Here is a 20,063-nt window from a genome sequence, read left to right on the forward strand (position 1 = left end):
TAGAACATCTAGCAATGAAAAATAACATTGTTGAAAGATATAATATAATATAATATAATATAACATAGACCTTTAATATAAGTATTTTAAAATGTTGGGTAAAATTCCAGCTAGGCTCTTTTGTTTAAACCAAGTCACATCAACCATAATGATGAAACTTTGGATGTCAAAAAAATGGCAACCAAACACAATATGTTTAATTTGATTAAAGCTGACATTTTCACATTGGACTCCACATTACTGTCACCCAGAGTTCAGACATGATCTCTGATTTTGTCTCTTGCATTCACAATAACTCACCAAATGGTGTTTTTAGAAAGCATATTTTAAATAAAGGTCTGTCTTGAAGAGCACCGTCCCACTAAACAAATCTCTGTCTCAGTTATTAAAATGTCCTGAAAATACAATTAGTAAAACAACATTTCAAACAGTGTTTCTTTGGTTGTGTCATGTAGTACAGCGTGCCTGCAGCATCAGATTCAATTACTCAGTGGAAGGACACCGCCACCTCTTGGACAAAGGTGCACACCGTCAGGACTATAATCATTCTTTGTGGCTTTAAAGTGCACTCCTTATTTGGCAGCAGACATTGTTGATGTTGTAAGATTTTAGTGCAACATTTCCCAAAAGTTAAACAGTCTTTCTTTGTATTATCATCATCATTTTTTACAAGAAAAGCAGCTGCTGTACAGCTTTACGTAACCACAAAAATAGAGAAGTGAGCCAACCACACCACAGCATTGCTGATCCTGATCCAGCGATTAATAATGCAATCTCAAACTCCCTCTTATCAGTGCTGTCATTTCTGGCAAAGGCTACTTAGTGATTTGTTTTTCTTCAAAAGAAACTCAACTGAATTTCTCCACTGAGTTCCACAGAAGTAGATCGAATCATACGGTCCTACCATCAATACTATGCTCTGAGGTTCCTGATAAAAGACATTAACATTTCTAGTTACATATTATATACAGTTTTCTAAATGTTATGTGCATCATTTAGGCTACCTGAGCATCATCAACATCTGCCTTCAGAAAAATAAAGCCCCTGTGTTTCTCTGACATTTCCTTGGGGGACAAAAAGGGAATATATCTAAGCAATATTGTTAAGAACAGGAAAAAAAAATCAACCCTGTTATAGAACAGAAGTTGGACAAAGGAGGAAATTAAGAGTGCCTTTAATTGAAGGGGTTGAGTTAACAAAATATAAAACATAGTTTTGAAATCCAGGAGTCAAATCACCTGGTAAAATACAGTAGAGTGTATCACAACATCAGCCAGCTCTTAATCCATGTCTGCTTTATTCCCCCTGGAACTAATTACTATTTCAGATCCAGCCACTCCCACCTGCCCTGCATTAACCCCAGTGTTCCCACCATTCCCTGTCACCTGACTCTGCCTGATGTATTTTGAGTGCTGCAGGGATGAAGTATTTTTGTAGTCCAACCAGAAAGTTAGCACTGCCCTGGTTCCCTCGACAAAAAAAACAATGTGATTTTTCCATTGGATATTGGATTATTGCAGAAAATAAACTCTGTGGCAAACACAAGTTTATGATACTTACATGTTTTGTCCAGCAAGATAATCTCCACAAATCAACACCACCTTTTTTTTTTTAAAGGGTGAATACAATCGGCAGAAGTAAAAAACTAACGTTACACCATGATTGCATGAGCGTGAGCAGGGTCTGAAATTAGCACCCGCCGTCCGCCACCTGCCAAATGCGGGTAAATTGTTGGCAGTGGCGGGTGAAATCATCAGGACACCCGCCACTTTGGCAGACAGGGAAAACACTAGAGATGGGACTAGAGAACCGGTTCCTAGTTGTCCGATTTCTTGGCATCTTATGCCTCAGTGTCTATCGATTCCTCTGTGTTGATGCTTACTGACAGTTACACATGCACATTGACGCATATGTACCAAGTATCATGTTTCAGTTTGTTTGGGACCAAAAACACGGCAGAGAGAAAATAAAGCGCTCAACAGCATGACGCTACTAAACCTGAGGAGGAAGTTTTTGGTGAGAAACTTGAATAAATCCAGTTGCTTGTAGATGTTTTCACAACAATATAAAATAGATAATAGAGAGAAAATTATGACCTGTTTGACTTCCTAACACTAGCTCTAAACAGCTTGCCAAGATTTTTTTAATTAAAGCAAATATTTAAATAATCATAATCATTTGAATTGTGTGTTTTTAAGCAAATAACCACTATAGATGACAATAACATAATACAGTACAGTATTGTGTGCAGTACCCTAACTGCCCCAAAAAATAGGGCTCCCCGGAAGCCACGGTGTAATTTGAACACTGTAATTTACCATGCATATAATGTTTTTTGTGTAAAATATATTGAACATTGAATGACATCATATCTAAAATGTTATTCCTTCATTTAGCACAGAGATTTCAAAAGTGGCAGATACAATTTCTGAGTGGCGGACAAAAAAAAATACTTGTCTGTCACAGTGGCAGGCAGTGAAAAAAGTTAATTTCAGACCCTGAGCGTGAGTATACACAACAAGGCTGTAAAGGCAGAAGAGTCGGCGTGATGATGTTTAGTAGTCTCATTTAGCCACAACGCCTTTTTTTAAGACACGTAAAAGCTTCAAAATGCACGAGTGGGGTATTTCCTGACATATTTTATGTCGTAGAACACAACATTAAAATCTCTTAAGTTTGTGTTAACCACAGACCTTATTTCAGTCATCTAACGAAAAACCCACACAAAAAACATTGACTTTGAGACAAGGGAACCAGAAGTGCTAAAATGCTGACTCATTTCTGGGTTTTAGGACTCATTCCTGCAGCACTCTATCATGGTCATATTGTGCTAGGGAGTAGTTGAAGTAGAATGTTACCTATTGACCCTTTAAGCCCTTCAAAACCTAGAAGAAAACTTCAGAAGAAGTCCAGGAAAGTCAGACAATTGGGCTACAGCTGCAAATATAAAACCTACTTTGAAGCTGGTCCAGTTATTTTGCTTGGTTGACATCACTGGGCTGTTAAAGCTGCCGCCACCATCTGGTCTCCTGCAACTTTCAGAGCTTTGCCAAAGTCCTCCTGTAAGAGAAGGAGGAAAAATAAACAACCGCAAATTGCATTCTAAGTCAAACAAGGGCTTTCTCCACAATGATTCTCAGAGGATGTATCTAGCATTTAATATTTTGTGAACATTCTCATAAATAAAATCCCATTACAGTAAGATACAATACATGCTTATGATTTAAAAGAAAGCAATAACCCTGAATGGGAAGGAAGCATCCCAAGACTGACTGTGACACTTGTTGTTATAATGCAAGGACATCACTTTTAACAATATTTTAGTATATGTCAGTGACAGGGTAAACATCTTATGGTTTATTATTTCCAACTGTTGGCTAATAATTAGTCATAGTCAAGTTAGCACACTGACATGTTGTTGCCTGTTGGGCTTGAGTTTGCCAAGTTATGATTTTAACATATGTTTTTATATTAAATGCCATACCTGTGAGGGTTTCTGGACAATATTTGTCATCGTTTTGTGTTGTTAATTGATTTCCAATGATACATATATACATACATTTGCATAAAGTAAGCATATTTGCCCATTCCCATGTTGATAAGTGTATTAAATACTTGACAATTGTGTCTGGTTGTTTAAAAATTGCATTTTACATTAAAAGTGAATAATTTAAAAGACAGCAATAACCCTGAATGGGAAAGGAGCATCACAAAACGGTGACACTTGTTGTTATTATAATGCAATAACAGCACTTTTAACAATATCTAATACAATACTGGGGAAAAAATCACTGGCTCTAACCTCCCCCCCATGGACACGATATACACCCAGTGCTGCAGGAGGAGGGCACAGAGCATCCTGAGGGACAGACACCACCCAGCTCACTCTCTGTTCAGGTGGAGGGAATCAGGACCCAACCTGAGGCACCACAGGCCAGAGAGCATCTCCACTCACAGAGCACCTCTGGTTTCACAATAGCTTCTTCCCAGCTACAATAAGACTGGTGGCAAAGGACATTAAAGAGGGACACAAATACCCCACACCTCACCTCCATACCATCATTGACACACAGTAAACCTGAACTGAATGGACTGAAATGCTGTGAATTATGCTGCCTTCCACTGTGTAATTGTCTGAAATATATAAATTTTTTAAAATACTGTATATTTGTATTCTGGGGGTATCGTTCCTATGCAGAGGGTAGTTTAGTTTATTTATTGACTACACTGAGGGCGCTTTATGTTTTAATAATTTATTTATTTATTGTGTTGAGTTGTGTGCTTATTGTGTGCTACTTATTTTGTACTGTAATTACCTTGTGCCTTTTCTACCTTTTTTCTTTTCTTAAAGCTGACTCGGTGTAAACTGCTCAGAATTCCAATGTACTTGGGTGCAAATGGCAAATAAAACTCTTGAATCTTGAATCTTGAATATTGTAAAGTATATGTCAGTGACAGGGTAGACAGACACATCTATGGTTTATTATTTGCAACTGTGGGCTAATAAGTATTTGACAGACACTGGGTGTGAGTTTGGAAGCAACATTTTTCTGCAAGTTTCTTGAGACATTCAGACCAAAATGTTTGACTATTGTGAAAGACACTATAGTAATACTTTATGTCTGGTGAGGATGGAGGCAGAGATGTGAGAGGCAAGATGAGGTTATAGCACCACCCCTCTCTCTGTAGCATCAGCTTTAACCACACACATACTGTATCACAACGATGTTAAAGGTCCCATATTGTAAAAAGTGAAATTTTCACGTCTTTTATATTATACAGTAGGTTTAAGTGCTTTATAAATACTGTAAAACTAGCAAAACGCTCAATATACGGAGAAATACACACAGCCCGATTCAGAAATTGTGCGTTTGAAACAAGCCGTTAGGATTTCTGTCCATTTGTGATGTCACAAATATACAATATTTAGACCATTACACGGTTTTAAACATAAACATTCTAAATGTGCCCCAGTTTGTTTCATGGTTGCAGTATATGTGAATGACATCAGCTGACAGGAAGTAAACATGGACCCAAGCTGTTGCCTAGCAATGCAATTCCGTTGAAATGTACTAAAACGGAGCGTTTCAGACAGAGGGTAAATACAGGTATATTCAAGCAGACCATATGAGGATAATAAAGTTTTTTTTTTAACATTACAGCATGAAAACATGTTCTAGTAGAAAAACAAAATCCAAGTATGAATCTGAAAATGAGCATGATATGGGACCTTTAACAGCAGTCTCTCCCTCCATAAGGTTAACGCCCACTCTGGGAAGCGGAAGATGGACCTCAGCTCTCAGCTCTCTCTCTGTTCTGTGTTTGTTTCGTGATCTCTCTTCTTTTGCCGTAAACTGGAAGCAATTGTCTGAAACTCCATTTCGATGGCACACATCTGCAGTCATCATGGATTTGTTATGAACTCACTGAGGAAGCACTGAGGAGAGAAACATGTAACGCTGGAAAGGTAGCTGAGCATTCACCAGACATGTGTTGATACGTCTGGTAACGAGGTAAGGCTTTGTTGCTTCCCTGTGATGATATTGTGGGTGACGTCACGTTCCAAAAAGGTTCGAAAACAACAACTTACCTGGCTAACCGTCATTAGCTCACTTTAAAGATAATATTGCAGGCCTTACGTGGAGATATTAGTCACGTAACGTTTAATTAAATATTACCGCATCATTTTTCTTCCATGTCTAGTTCGCTACGTGTTGTTTTCCTGCTAAAACAACACGGTTTATCTGGCTGAGTTACACTAACAGCCGACCGTTGTGTCAGTTATTGTTGTGTAACGGTTAACGCTAGTGATGTGGAGGTTGCGAACGAGCCTGTTCATTGAGCCGGCTCTTTTAAGTGAACGATAATGGTACGTGTCCACGGGCGTTTTTTATCGCGAGGGGATGCGACGCTTCCGAACATTGGACGCTTGGTTGGCTGTCACTAGACACAGGCTGTCCCCACCTGATTGGATGAACGCTTTCCCTCCGTTGGCTGCTGCTCCCAGCTTTCAAACCGGAAACAGTATGGAGGCTCGTTTGGAACTTTCTTCTCTTATTTCACGAAAAATAGTTCACCGAAATGTGTTTCTGAAAACATTTGAGGTTGCAGTTGCTGAATCTGTCTTTATTTTGAATCGACGACGTTTATTTAAAAAAATTCTCTGGAGTTTCGAGAGGCGGCGAGTCGAGTCGGACGCCCGTGATTTGCATAAAGTAGACTAGACCTCAACTTTATGCAAATGAGGAGCGGGCGTTGGGACGCTCCTGGTACGTGTCCACAGGCTCTGTCCTTTCCACGCTTCCCATTCATTGTCTATGTAAGCAGCCGCGCAATGCATTCTGGTAGCGTGGCATCGCGATTCGAGAAACGGAGCGTCACGACGTCCGCTCCTCATGTGTGAGTGCGTGTGTGTGTTTCCAGGTTCCAACCTAACCGTCACGGTGCTTCCCCAACCGGGCGGTTGTCTCCCCAGCCGGGCGGTTGTCTCCCCAGCCGGGCGGTGTGTCCCCAGCCGGGCGGTTGTCTCTCCAGCCGGGCGGTTGTCTCTCTGCTGCTGCCATGGAGGTGGGCAGCCTCCCCGTGGAGCTGTGGAGGGTTATCTTGGCCTATCTCCCGCTCCCTGACCTGGGCCGCTGCTGCCAGGTGTGCCGTGCCTGGCGAGAGCTCATCCTCTCACTGGACAACACCCGCTGGAGACAACTCTGCTTAGGCTGCCCCGAATGCCGACACCCCAACTGGCCCAGTCAGCCCCACCAGGAGCCCCCGTCCTGGAGAGAGGCCCTGAAGCAGCACGCCCTCTCCACCCGCACCTGGACTCAAAACGGGCCGGAGCTCCAGTCCTCTGCTTGCCTCCTCTTTTTCCGTCGTCGAAAGGACCGCAGGGTTTGGCATGTGGGGCCCGGATTCGAGTTTGAGACCCTCCGCGGGGCCCTCGGGGCAGTGGGGCCGTATGACCGTGTCGTTCTCCACCCGGGGGTGTATGAGGAGCAAGCTGAAGTGGCCCTGAAGGTGCCTGTGGAGCTGGTCGGGCTGGGTCGATTGGGCGAGGTGGCCCTCCTGGTGTGTATGGAGCAGCAGTGCCCTACTGCCCGGCTGTGTAATCTGGTGTTCATGCCACCCTGGTTCTCCACGGTGGTTTACAAGGTGAAGTGAACAGCTTGTCATGATGGTTTCTTCATACAGTAATGTCTTCTCAAGTGTTCACAATAACCTAGTCGGCTCACCTGAAATATCTTAAAGGTCCCATATCGTGCTCATTTTCAGGTTCATACTTGTATTTTGTGTTTCTACTAGAACATGTTTACATGCTGTAATGTTAAAAAAAAAAATGTTATTTTCCTCATACTGTCTGCCTGAATATACCTGTATTTACCTTCTGTCTGAAACGCTCCGTTTTAGTGCATTTCCACGAAATTGCAACAGAATTGCGTTGCCTGGCAACAGCTTGGGTCCATGTTTACTTCCTGTCAGCTGATGTCATTAACATCCACTGCAACAGGAAATAAACTGGGACACATTTAGAATGTTTACGTTTAAAACCTTGTAATGGTCTAAATATTGTATATTTGTGACATCACAAATGGACAGAAATCCTAACGGCTTGTTTCAAACTCACAATTTCTGAATATGCTTCACTCTAGACGTCGTGGGGTCACGTCCAGCTGGATAACTGCAACTTTGAGGGGGCTCAGTTGCAAATCCGCGGCCCGGGAACCTGCCAGGCTCGCTTCTGCTCCTTCTCACAAGGCAGCTCTGCCCACCTGCTGGGCGTTGTCGTCAGTTTGTTGGACAGCTGTGACTTCTCGGGAAGTGACACCGCTTCTGTGACTGTTGAAGGTCCTCCGGTGTCAGAAAGGAACTGGGCTTGTAAACACCTGGCCGCCCTGGCCAGGACGTTCCCATCATGTGGCGTATCTAGCCCTCCCAGTGGCCCTCTGGCTGGCTCCACTGGTGGGCATCAACCACCAGGTGCTACTGTTAAAAAGGAGCATGTGAACATAGAAGACTGGCAGAGGAGGACCGGGGTGGACGCAGTGTGTCAGGGCACGGTGATTGAAGATGGCTGGAGCGATGGCGACCGCAGCGAGGAGGAGGAGGAGAACCGAGATGGAGGAGGAACTAACAACACCAAAAACTCACTTATCTTGGATTACAAAATCCCTTGTGACCATCACGGCCTGTCCCATTTGCTCAAGCCCCGACCAGATGGCTCTCTGCCACTGGCCTCCTCCCCGGATCCACCATCCGTGACCCCTGAACCCCTCACCCTTCAGCAGGAACTAGACAGGGACCCAGAGGCTCAGATGTTGGCGGCCTCCACCCTCGGCTGCATCCTCAGACGCTGCCTCTTCAGGGAAGGGAAGGGTGGCGTGCATTTGTCTAATTACGGACAAGCTCGGCTGGAGGGCAATGTTTTCCGTGGGCTGAACTATGCTGTCCGCTGCATCCAGAACTCCACAGTAAATAAGATCATAATAACTCACTTCAGACTAATGGAGTGTCTGCATACCTTTTGAGTCATGTATCAAGTAAAGGAAGTAGCTCAGATCATGAGTAATTAAGCAGCGGTTTCCTATTCTAAGTGTTACCTGAGCTACCTCTCTTTACCTCCTTCAGGTAGTGATGCTGAGAAACGAGGTGTGCGAGTGCCGTGCATCAGGTGTGTTCCTGCGCCTCTCTGCTCAGGGCCTCATCGCAGAAAACAACATCCACTCGAACGGGGAGGCGGGGCTGGACATCCGAAAAGGGGCTAACCCCATCATTGTGGTAATTGTTGCTCCACTTTCTGTTGTAGTCAAGGAAACAATACCCACATTTAACAAAATGAGGTCCACTTATTAGCTTTTCCCAGAGCGTTCAACAGCATCTCACAGTCAGTTGTCATGGATACTCAGTTAGATTGGGGGTTGTTTTAGGTTCCGATTTCCATTTTTTTCCTTTCTGATACAGATTCTGATACCTAAACTTGCTCTATTTGCCGATACAGAGTACCGATCTGATACCAGCGTGATAAAAAAAAAATATATAAAGTTATTATTATTATTTAACAGCTGTTTACTACTGACCATGTATGGATAGTGGACAGTAGTTGCCATTGGCAGCCATGATACATCCAGGGCAACAGCACAGTGAAGGCTACCGTTTTGGAGCGGCGAAGAAAAATTGATTTCCGGTTAAACAAGTAGATTTTTTTCTGGGTTAATAAATAATGGTATCTGATCTCTGCATAGACTGGCGTACTCGCCGCTACCCGTTCCTGAATTTTGGGCACTATCGGACGCATTTCTGATACTGGTATCGGTGTCGGAACAACTCTACATCGCACCCTTGCCGTTTACATCTTATCAGTAACTTCAGAGCTTGTACACTATCAAATAACTCACATAATGTCGTGAAGAAGCCGTTTTGTGAAAACAAACGGTGTCCATAATAAAAAGACATGCCGAGTGGACATTTAGGAAACACACTAAAAGTGATGAATAGAAGCTCACATTTGATCCACTTGTTTTTTAACATCAGTAGGTACATTTCTAAACATGCTCTTAGTATGATTGTCTCCTCTACTCCATTTTTATTCTCTCATTCTGTCTTTCATTCCACAGTGCAACAAAATACATAGTGGTTTGCGTTCGGGGGTTGTTGTCCTTGGCAATGGAAAAGGTTCAATTCGGAGCAACCAGATCTACAACAACAAGGAAGCGGGCGTGTATATTCTCTTCAGCGGGAATCCTGTGGTCAGGTAGGTCGGACTCAACATCTAACTTGCACGGGAATGTGTAGTCCCTGCTTTTCCCATTGCGATCACCATGACTGCTGCACTGCAGCGGTATGTATTTTGCTGCTATACGTAACCGGGCATTTAAGTGTGGTATAAGCAGTGTCGTATAATGTTGATTCCAACAAGAAGTTCCTGGTAATTTTAGTCCCAGGACTGCTTCTTTTTTAAGGAACTAAAAGGTTCCTTCAGCCCATTGTTTCCATAGTGGTCTAAAGACCTGTGAAAATTAGGCGAATTAGTCCGCTGACGCATGAAAAAGCAACATGACATGGGACGAGGGCTGCTGTTGGTCACAGCGATAAACACACTTTGCAGCCTGCACTTCAGTGTATCCGCTCATTTCATGCGACGACATTTACTGCTGCATATATTTACTGATGTACGCTGAATGTTATAAAACTAGGAGACTACTGTCTCCACAGTAAATCATCTGTTGAGTGTTTGATGGGTATTTATTTGAACTTTATAACGTAACTACCGTGAAACAATCAGAAAATAACTTTTGCTCTCATTCACAGCACCGCCGCACAGTCTGTCTCTTCTACTTCTCACCCTCTCAGCTCTCTCACTCTTTTCTCTGTCTTTTTTAAAATGAGTCAACAGCAGAGCTTAACTTTACTTTTATGTTATCAAACAGAGAAATGCTCTCCACTCATCCTAAAATAGTCCTAAATCGATACTAGAGTACTTCCTTTTTTACGAATGACGCGGTACACATGATGAAGCAGCAGTGTTGTGTGTTTCACCAATCGGCGACGGTCAACCCTGCAAACCTCACCATGAAATTTCCTGTACTTTCAGAAAGTACCACCCCCCAACCAGAACCTTCTTTGTGGGGGAAATGTCCCTGGAACATAGTTTAGACCTGGTCCCTGCGGTCTTTAGCAATGAGTTCCTGAAAAGGTTCCTTGTTCCAGGGGAAAGATCCTGAGGTCGAAACAGGTCTTAAGACCTGATGCTTTGGGTGCAGTTGCTGACAAAAACAAGCAACCCTAGCCTGCATGGACTACTACATAAAGTCTGAACTTCTTCAATACTTGCTCCTGTTCCAATCATATTCTCTTTCTCTTAGTGGGAATCACATCTTCCAGGGCCAGGCAGCAGGGATTGCTATAAACGAGAATGGCAGAGGGATGATAACAGGTGATAACACAGAAGCATCCCAAATGGGCTCTTGATTTTCCACCCATTGACGTGTCACTTTACAGAACGTAAAAGCACCATTTGTGGTTATAAACCTGATTGTTTTTACATATTAATTCATTTTAATTCCAGAGAATGTGATCAAAGAGAACCAGTGGGGGGGGGTGGATATCCGCAGAGGAGGTGACCCCATCCTGAGGAACAACTACATCTGTTATGGCTACTCAGACGGTGTCGTGGTGGGAGAGAGAGGCCGCGGGCTTATTGAGGGAAATCATGTCTACTGTATGTAACTTCACCCTGATAAATGGCAGCAACGTACATTTATCTTGATACAACAGCTCACTTTTGATGTCATCTTTACCAACCACGGCACAGGTGTTTGATCTCTCCTCTTCCTCGTTTCTTCAGGTAACAAAGGCTGTGGTGTGTGGGTTATGTCGTCCAGCCTCCCGCAGCTCCTGGGAAACTACATCACCCATAACTGTATGTATGGGATGGCAGTGTTCTGCAGGAAAGACCCAGAGAACATGGAGGCCAGGGAGGGAAACTGGCCAGGCCAGGAAGGGATCGGTGGAGAAGCAGGCAGCGGGGAAAGGAGGGGAGTGGAAGGAGAAGGGAGAGAAGGGCAGGAGAACTTGAACGAAGAGGGGGAACTGTTTGCATGGGAGAGTGATCTGGACAGCGAGGATGAGCGCCACTCTGCCCGTCGTGCCATCAGCGTGGCCCTGGTGGAGAGCAACTGCATGAGCTACAATGGAGGTAATAATAGACCTGTTGAGTATCACATAGTGTTAATTGTCACTCACTTCCTGTCTCTAATGTTCCCTCCATCTTTCCCTGTCTCCTTCTGTAGCGGTCGGTCTGTACGTGAAGAGCAGCGAGCCCCTGAATGTTTTCGCTAATCTCGTAAACAGTAACCGTGGCACTGGCATAGCTGTGCTGCAGAGCAGCCAGCTGACCCGACTGGTTACAAACTGCATTCTTGAAAACGGTCGAGGTGGTGTCACGGTGGAGAAAGACTGCAGAGTGGAGCTTCGTGGCAACGGCATCTATAAAAACAGCGGCCATGGTGTCAGTTTCGGTGGCAACGGGCAGATTGTGGAGAATGATGTCGTTGGAAACCGTGGATATGGGATCCAGGTCTCTGGCAGCGCTGACATCAAGGTGAGATGGACTGAGACGCTTTACATAGCTCTTTAAAGGAACAGTGTGTAACATTTTGGGGGATCTATTAGCAGCAATGGAATATAATTTTCATAACCATGTTTTCATTAGTGTATAATCCCCTGAAACTAATAATCGTTGTGTTTCTGTTAGCTTAGAATGAGCCGTTTGTCTACATAGGGAGCGTGTCCTCTTCAGAGTCTGCCATGTTTCTACAGTAGCGCAGAACAGACATAACAAACACTGACTCTAGAGAGAGCCTTTCACGTTTTTACATTATCTGAAGGCCACCGTAGTTCCCCAATACGCTTGTGAAACTGCAGTAACATGAGCCAGAGTGCAAAACCGTGGTACCGCCAGCTGCCGTCTGACTTCCGTTGTAGTCAGACGGCTCCTAAATTAGTGTTATTATGGTATGGATGGTCTCCGAGTGAGACGAATGGCATTACCACAGTTTTGCACTCTGCAGCTCACGTCACCGCAGTCTTTGAAATGGAGGGTGAGCGGAGGGGTACTCAGTTGGTTGCCATCTGCAACCACACCACTAGATGCCGCCAAATCCTACACACTGTACCTTTAAATGAAATATTAACACTAAGTACTTATGTAATTTTTATGGTTTTCTTTTTTCTTTAGGTATTGCGCAACCGTGTCCAACCGGCACAGGGCTGCGGCGTTGCTGTGCTAGGGCCAGTAAAAGGTGTCGTCCATGACAATCTCTTGTTCCAGGGTCGCCCTGGAAACAAAAAGGACCTGCTACACATGGATCCTGGCAATGAGAGCTGTGTGTTGCGCAACAACAATGTTCTAAGGCATAATAACAGGTAACTAGGCAACCAACAGAAAGTGCCAGATATGCAGACCATTAGTGGCTTTACTGTCTGTGCTCTTTCTCCCTTTTCTTCTGCTGTCCACACACACGACTATAGACAAAATGCGTCCTCAAATGTCTTGTTTTGCCGCAACTCAAAGATATTCAGTTTACTGTCATAGAGGAGTAAAGAAACCAGAAAATATTCACATTTAACAAGCTGTAATCAGAGTTTTGACTTCTTAAAAAAAAATTCACTAAAATCAATTATCAAAATAGTTGGTGATTAATTTAATAGTTGACAACTAATCGATAAATGGTTGCAGTTCTAATGTCAATGTTCACAACTTGTTTCCGTTGCCCACAAGTAAATAAAAAATCTGTTATTGCAGGTTCAGCATGTGCACTAGTCCTGATTCATACCTTTTTTTATGAGTTTTCTGTCTGAAAAAAATCGAATTTCCCTCTAACTTTTTTATCTCTTTGCATTTTGTAGCTGTACATCTGCTCCTCCCTGGGTTTTGGAAAACCCTCCACCTCGTCCGCTGGCCAGCTCCCCTTCTGGCATCTCCTCATCCCAATATCCTTCCAGACTTGCAATTTCCATGACGACCAGGATCAGCGCCACGGTAGAAAGTGGTTGCCACAGTGGCAGCATGTTCTGCTCCATCCTGTGAATGCTGGCAAGCACTTAGAAACCGACATGAATGACTTTCGACAGAGGTCGGCATCTTGAGGCTTTTGAACTAGTGTCTAATCGTACATTTGGAGCACTCTGACCTTCGCCAGAGAAGACTTTCCAAAATGATGCCCTCTTGTCACTGTCCAAGAAGAGGCTGCTCCCAGTATAACCACTAAAGGGTCATCCACCTTCCATTACCGTAGGGCGGCACAACATTTTGTAAATCTGAAATCAGACTTTTTTAATTTTATGATCAAATGCCAGTGCACTCATTAAATGTGCACTAATGAAGCGAAGCTAGCGTACAACACATTCAAATCATCATGCTGCATCTTAAACAAACCTATTCCATACTAAAGCTTTAACTTAATCATGTTCTTTTACATTCTGACTTCATATTCATGTACAGACCTGCTGTAAACTTTGTTGGTTTTGTCAGTTTGCTTCTGAGACTCACTGGTTGGGAAGTGCACATTTTCAATCCTAGCAGGAGTCAAAGGCTTGAGAGATGCTACAAAATAAAGCTGTGCCTTGTTGGACTTTTTATTCAATCAATGATTGTAGCTAGGGAAGGAGTTGTCATAGTGTGAGGTGTTTATGCAAAAAAAGCAGAAAAAAAAACAAAGCCAAACTTAAGCTTCTGCCTCTTTGCACAGAGCCGTTTCCTGGTGAGTTTTTAAAATGTGATCTGCTTTCTTTGACTTCATGAAATTCAGTGAGGGGAGGACAAGTTCTCATTCCAGATACTATCAACACGCTGCACAGTGACGCACAACCACACACTCATCGGGTAATAACCAGTTATAGAAGGAAAAAGTATATTCAGTGTGCAATATGTGCTGTCTACAAATGTGCCTACATGTGTTTACTGTCTACGCTAGATGTTATCTAGAATCTGTTTACAGCTCATTTCTCTGCTTTTTTTTTTTTGTATCTTGCACAGTAAGCAATAAGTAACAATATCATGTACAAAGTTCACCACTTTATTTGTCTACAAAATGCATTAATAAACAGTTCTCGCAGTTGTGGCGTTTCCAATTCGTATAGTCCTACCCTCTCCATGTATAATTCTTATCTTTATCTTCAGTGCATTTTCTTGCGTTTCCGCCTCTCCATGAACGGATCATATTTGACCAGAGGTAGAACGAGACAGGCCTGCCTGTTTGTTTCTCGCAGCTCAGCCTCGTCAACCTTCCCCCGGGGCGGTTTTATCAGGGTCAGTCCCATCGACTTTGCTACTTCAGTCATCCTGTAGGAAGACACAAACACATCAGTTACTGGATTTGCAGTTCTTCTAATGCACCTCATATTGATAGTGTTTTATGTGGTGTGATGATCATTTGGCATTGATTTTGACATCAAATATAATGCTAAGAAGAGTAATATGAAAACAGAAAATTAGTATTTCTTGAATTCTTATCTGTTATTGCTTTTAATTGATTGATTATTGATAACCTTTTTATGTAGACAAATATATATTTTTTAAATAATACATCCACAGAGCCTTTAGAAAAGTGCCCGAATAAAAGTATGGCTTTACTGAAAAAAAAAATATATGATTGTAAATTTATCATTTTCAAAATGTTGGCGGGTTCAAAATTAATGTTTTGTTTATCTCTGTGGAAGATATCGGATGTTTGGTTTCAACTTCTAAAAAGGCTTGTGAGCCAATAGTAAAAAAACGTTGGAATCACTGTGTCGTCAGTTAGTGTGGAATAAACGGATAAGTGGCTGAGATTTACGGTAAGTGCCTGGCAATGACTTGTTGCAATGGAACGGGGGAGGGAGAATGAGAGATCTAGTGGCTCAATCTTATCAATGTTATCATTACCACCTCTAATATTTCATTTAATGCACTTGTGTAACATACTGCAACACAATGTGTTACACATTTAAAAAAAAGCATACTACAGTTTCCATATACAAATGCAGACTAGGCCTTTTGTTCTTACCTGGTCTCAGTGATTGCTAGGTCACGATGCAGTAATGTGAGATCACCGGTCATGTGACCCATATGCAGCAGCAGGGCCAGAGAGTAAGCTGCTAATTTGGCACGCATAGATGCTGACACCATGTTCTGGAGCCTAAAAGAATGAGGTAAGGTGAAATTCAGAGAAAATGTATTTTCAATAAAATCAGTGCAGGAACAATCATTTTAGTAAGACCCATGTGTTAATATATAAAAAATATATATGGGTGTAAAAAAAAGTTGTGTGCAAAATACAGTGAGAGACAATTACATTCTCTTTTTTCATTGCAATATCAATGAATTTTTAATATGAAGTTGCAAATTTAATCCAACCAAATCAAATTCCAGATAGAGCCCAGTGGGACCCTCTGGGTCTGAAAAGTGAAGCCAGTGCAGAAGTGCCTTAGACTTGCATTCTTTCTAATAGCCAGCAGGGGGCGACTCTGGTTGCAAAAAGAAGTCTGGTTGTATAGAAGTCTATGAGAAAATGAGCCTACTTCTCACTTGATTTATTACCTCAGTAAACATTGTAAACATGAGTTTATGGTCTCAATCGCTAGTTTCAAGTCTTCTTCAATATAGCATGATGTTCATTTAGTAAATTATGTGTTTTCGTCTTACAACTTTAACCCTTTCACGGTGTGTTTTCAGTTCATTGAAGTTAATTATAACCTTTTTGGTCGCCTAAAATTTTTGTATTCAGCGTTCGGTTGTACTTAGCTCCACCTTCTCGTGTCACTTCTGGTTCTAAAAAAAAAAAAAGATGGGGACGGCCAAAAAGCCAAACTCAAGGCTTCAAAACGGCAGTCCACAAACCAATGGGTGACGTCACAGTGACTGCGTCCACTTCTTATATACAGTCTATGTGAAATACATGTTCACAGGTGCTACTGATCATACCTGCCATTGTTGAATGTGTCCACAGTGAATGTTCTGAGCAGTTTGTTCTGAATGATGCGAGGACAGCCTTCCTCCTGCCCAACTGTACGTGTAAACATAAATCATAAATTAGTCTGCGCTCCAGAGACGTGTGTAGGAACACTTTTCACAAATGTATGATGAAGGCAAAAAACGTTACTCACACTTGCGGTTGATGTTCCTCTGCCGTGCCAGTTTGAGGAGCATAGAAAGGTAAAAGGCACAGCGAGAAATATTATCTCTGGCTTCACCCACAGTCGGCATGTTCTCCAGGTGCTTCACAACACATAAGCACCTTAAATTTAAAAAAAGTAAAAAGTACAAACAATAATTAGAATGCAAGGAAAAACAAAATGTAGCTTTATAAAAATGTTGAAGCAAGCGTGTCACCCTACCCGCCGTCATCTCTCATCTTCTGCAGCTCCTCAGAGGTCAGTGCTGCCATCTTGGAGCCAGCCTGCTCCAAAGCCTCAAACTCTACTGGACTCAGGACTGAGTGCGTCAATTAAGGATGACTTGAACATACAAACTCTGGAACATTTCACTTCCAACTATATTATCTGTTCCACCATCTACAGGTCTTGCATTCCCTCAATGACACAAACACAAAGAATGAAGGATACGCTCGTCAAATAGGTAAACGTCCTCAGGTCTGTCAGCGTCTGCGTTGCAGGGAGGCAGGTGGAGAGCCAGGTCTCCTTGGGCCTCTGTCTCAGCCACTTCCTGTTGTAGAGCTGAGGGAAGAAAAAAATATATAAACAAATTGACAGAAGAACAGAAGAGTACGTATTTAGGGTCAAGGTAACCTTTTCCTTTCTTTATTAACCAACCTCTCTTTCTTTCTTTACAGTGAGCCTTCAGATGACTAGTAGATGATTTTTAGATTACTGACTTCCATATCCATGACTCCAAGTAGCTTACCTTCCAGACCCTTCTCGCCAATCACAGTGTTGGCAGCCTTGGCCACTGCTAGATGCAAGGTATCAGTGCCCACCCGATTCAGCCTGCGGGAGCTCAGAGCTCTCTTCTGTTTGTTGGTGCCAAACGCCTCAATCAAAGAGTCAACCTGAACAGAAAATGTAACACAAGATTAGGGGTTTGGGGGATTAGAAAAGGTTAATACCAATACGTTCATTCTTATTTAAGCCCAGTCTTCTCTTATAGACTATTTCACAGTTGTAGACATAAACATCCCAAATGTGTCCCACTTTATTTCCTGTTGCGGTGTATGTGAATGACCTAAGTCCTCTGGAAGTAAACATGGATGCAAGCTGTTTCCTAGCAATGCAATTGTCCATTCTAAGAAAAAAAGGACAAATCATGGTACCTTGTCTCTGTAGGTCTGCGTAGCGTCCTGGGGTGTTGCATCCTCTGTTGTCTCTCCTGGTATAACAGGCTGCATGTTGAAGAGCTGAGCACTGTGCACCTCCATTTGCATGGTCTGCTTGTTCAGCACTCCTACATAATATCTAAACAGACACCAAACATCAGACTTATTACTTCTCCTTCTCTTCAGTGGCTCACAGTCACAAATCTCAAAACATGGGTCATTCCTGCTATTCAGCAACATTTCATTTCACTTTTTAAAAACAAAAAAAACAGATTTTTCATCTTTTTTTTTTAATTATATAAGAACGGTGACATGTTTAACTGTCTAGGAAACATATTGGCCAATCTCAGGTATTCAAATAATAATCCTTATGGGTGGACTGGTTTATATTGGTACATAGACCTAACAGGGTGAAAAATTGAATATGCATTATTCTGTGTATTATTGTGTGTGTTTTTATATAGAGGACAACAATCTATAATTTAAACCATTTGTTATAAATATTTTACACATTTTAAAGAAAATATGAGGAGGTAATTCATGAGGACAGAAATGTTGCTGCATAACAGGAACGACCTACATGCTACATTAACCTACTTGCAAAGGTTGTTGCATTTCATGGACCCCGCTCCAAAATTACTTCCAACATAGGACAGTCTGTCTGATTCAGCAGCCTGGAGAGGAACACATAAGCAACACTGTCATGAAAGTAGAGGCATTAAGGCTGCTTTGTTATAAAAAAAACATGAAAATCTCACCAAAATATGGGACCTTTAAAGTTACGTGCAGTGCAAACACACAGTGCTGAGGATGATACCAGTCCTTCATGTTTCTCACCATTAACCTCCTGCTCTTCTTCCTGGGGTTACTCTCATCTGTGTTCTTGTACATGGTGAAATCCAGCTTGTCAGCATTTCTGACGCTGCCGTTTGAAAAGCGGACTGTGAAGAAGGAGAAACACAAAGAGGACATTGTCAATACCTGTGTTTAATACCACCTTAAACACATTTCGGATACACGTTAAGTTATATCAATGTACACATGAGAATAACGTCCAACTCAACTCCTCCACTAGCAATAAGCACAACACTGAACAACTAGCCCTGCTGCTAGCAGCACCCACGTGTGCAATACAAAACAGCTGTTTAAAATAGAGAAGAGAAGCACGACCCAACATTTACTGCCACTGTTATGATTATAATAGTCTTCTGAGAAGATGCGACAAGCAACAAGCGAGAGACAGTCACCAATAACAGCTTTGTCGGAGTCTCTCTCCTCTCCGCAGCACACCAGCGAGCAGGAGGCAGCCATGTCTGTTGTCATGAGCTTCATGCAAGAGGCTTCACTCCCTTGTACTTCCGGGTTCGCCAAGATTGATAAACCACTTTATTTCAGTAGTTGTAAATAAACTGCATTCATTTATTTTATAAATAGACTTTTTTCTTGTAAAATTACGACTTTATTCTCGTAATATTACAACTTTTTTTTCAAGTCGTAATATTACGACTTTTTTCTCGTAAATGTATGACTTTATTCTCGTAAAATTACGACTATATTCTCGTAATATTACGACTTTTTTCTCGTAAATGTATGACTTTATTCTCATAAAATTACGACTATATTCTTGTAATATTGCGACTTTTTTCTCGTAAAATTACAACTTTTTTCTCGTAAAATTACAACTTTATTCTCATAATATTACGACTTTATTTCTCGTAATATTACGACTTTTTTTCTTGTAAATTTACGACTTTATTCTTGTAATATTGCGACTTTTTTCTCGTAAAATTACAACTTTTTTTCTCGTAAAATTACGACTTTATTCTCATAATATTACGACTTTATTTCTCGTAATATTACGACTTTTTTTCTTGTAAATTTACGACTTTATTCTTGTAATATTACGACTTTTTTCTCTTAAAATTGCGACTTTATTCTCGTAATATTACGACTTTTTTCTCGTAAAATTCCGACTTTATTCTCGTAATATTACGATTTTTTTCTCGAAAAATTACAACTTTATTCTCGTAATATTACGTCTTTTTTCTCATAAATTTACGACTTTATTCTCGTAATTTTATGACTTTAGTCTCGTAATTTTACGACTTTTTTTCTCGTAAAGTTATGACTTTATTCTCGAAATCTCAGATTTTCTTTTTCCTCAATGTGTCCCTAATACTCCATCGTATAAAATAACACGTAAAACTTCTGACTTTATTCTCGTAATATTCAGACTTTTTTTCTCGTAAAATTACAAATCCA

The 20,063-nt window shown here is 41.8% G+C and overlaps 2 protein-coding genes across 2 annotated transcripts; one reads left to right on the forward strand and one right to left on the reverse strand.

Annotated features, from left to right (window-relative positions):
• The first annotated feature begins 5,220 nt into the window (after nt 1-5,220).
• Nucleotides 5,221-14,608, forward strand: fbxo10 (F-box protein 10). The gene is made up of 11 exons (XM_037763777.1): nt 5,221-5,513; nt 6,424-7,146; nt 7,644-8,462; nt 8,620-8,769; nt 9,606-9,742; nt 10,854-10,924; nt 11,057-11,209; nt 11,336-11,686; nt 11,781-12,091; nt 12,728-12,915; nt 13,399-14,608. Exons 2-11 carry the CDS (start codon nt 6,562-6,564, stop codon nt 13,577-13,579), a joined length of 2,946 nt encoding a protein of 981 aa, XP_037619705.1. The 5' UTR covers nt 5,221-5,513; nt 6,424-6,561; the 3' UTR covers nt 13,580-14,608.
• On the reverse strand, nt 14,552-19,187 carry polr1e (RNA polymerase I subunit E). The gene is made up of 11 exons (XM_037763793.1): nt 19,049-19,187; nt 18,639-18,742; nt 18,399-18,475; nt 17,799-17,940; nt 17,393-17,537; nt 17,095-17,205; nt 16,867-16,963; nt 16,636-16,766; nt 16,454-16,535; nt 15,537-15,668; nt 14,552-14,833 (listed from the first exon to the last, which is right to left on the reverse strand). The coding sequence occupies exons 1-11, from the start codon at nt 19,131-19,133 to the stop codon at nt 14,668-14,670; spliced, it is 1,272 nt and encodes a 423-aa protein (XP_037619721.1). The 5' UTR covers nt 19,134-19,187; the 3' UTR covers nt 14,552-14,667.
• Nucleotides 19,188-20,063: the final 876 nt, after the last annotated feature.

Source organism: Sebastes umbrosus, chromosome 3 (genome assembly GCF_015220745.1).
Source record: "Sebastes umbrosus isolate fSebUmb1 chromosome 3, fSebUmb1.pri, whole genome shotgun sequence".
In the NCBI taxonomy this organism is placed as follows: domain Eukaryota; kingdom Metazoa; phylum Chordata; class Actinopteri; order Perciformes; family Sebastidae; genus Sebastes; species Sebastes umbrosus.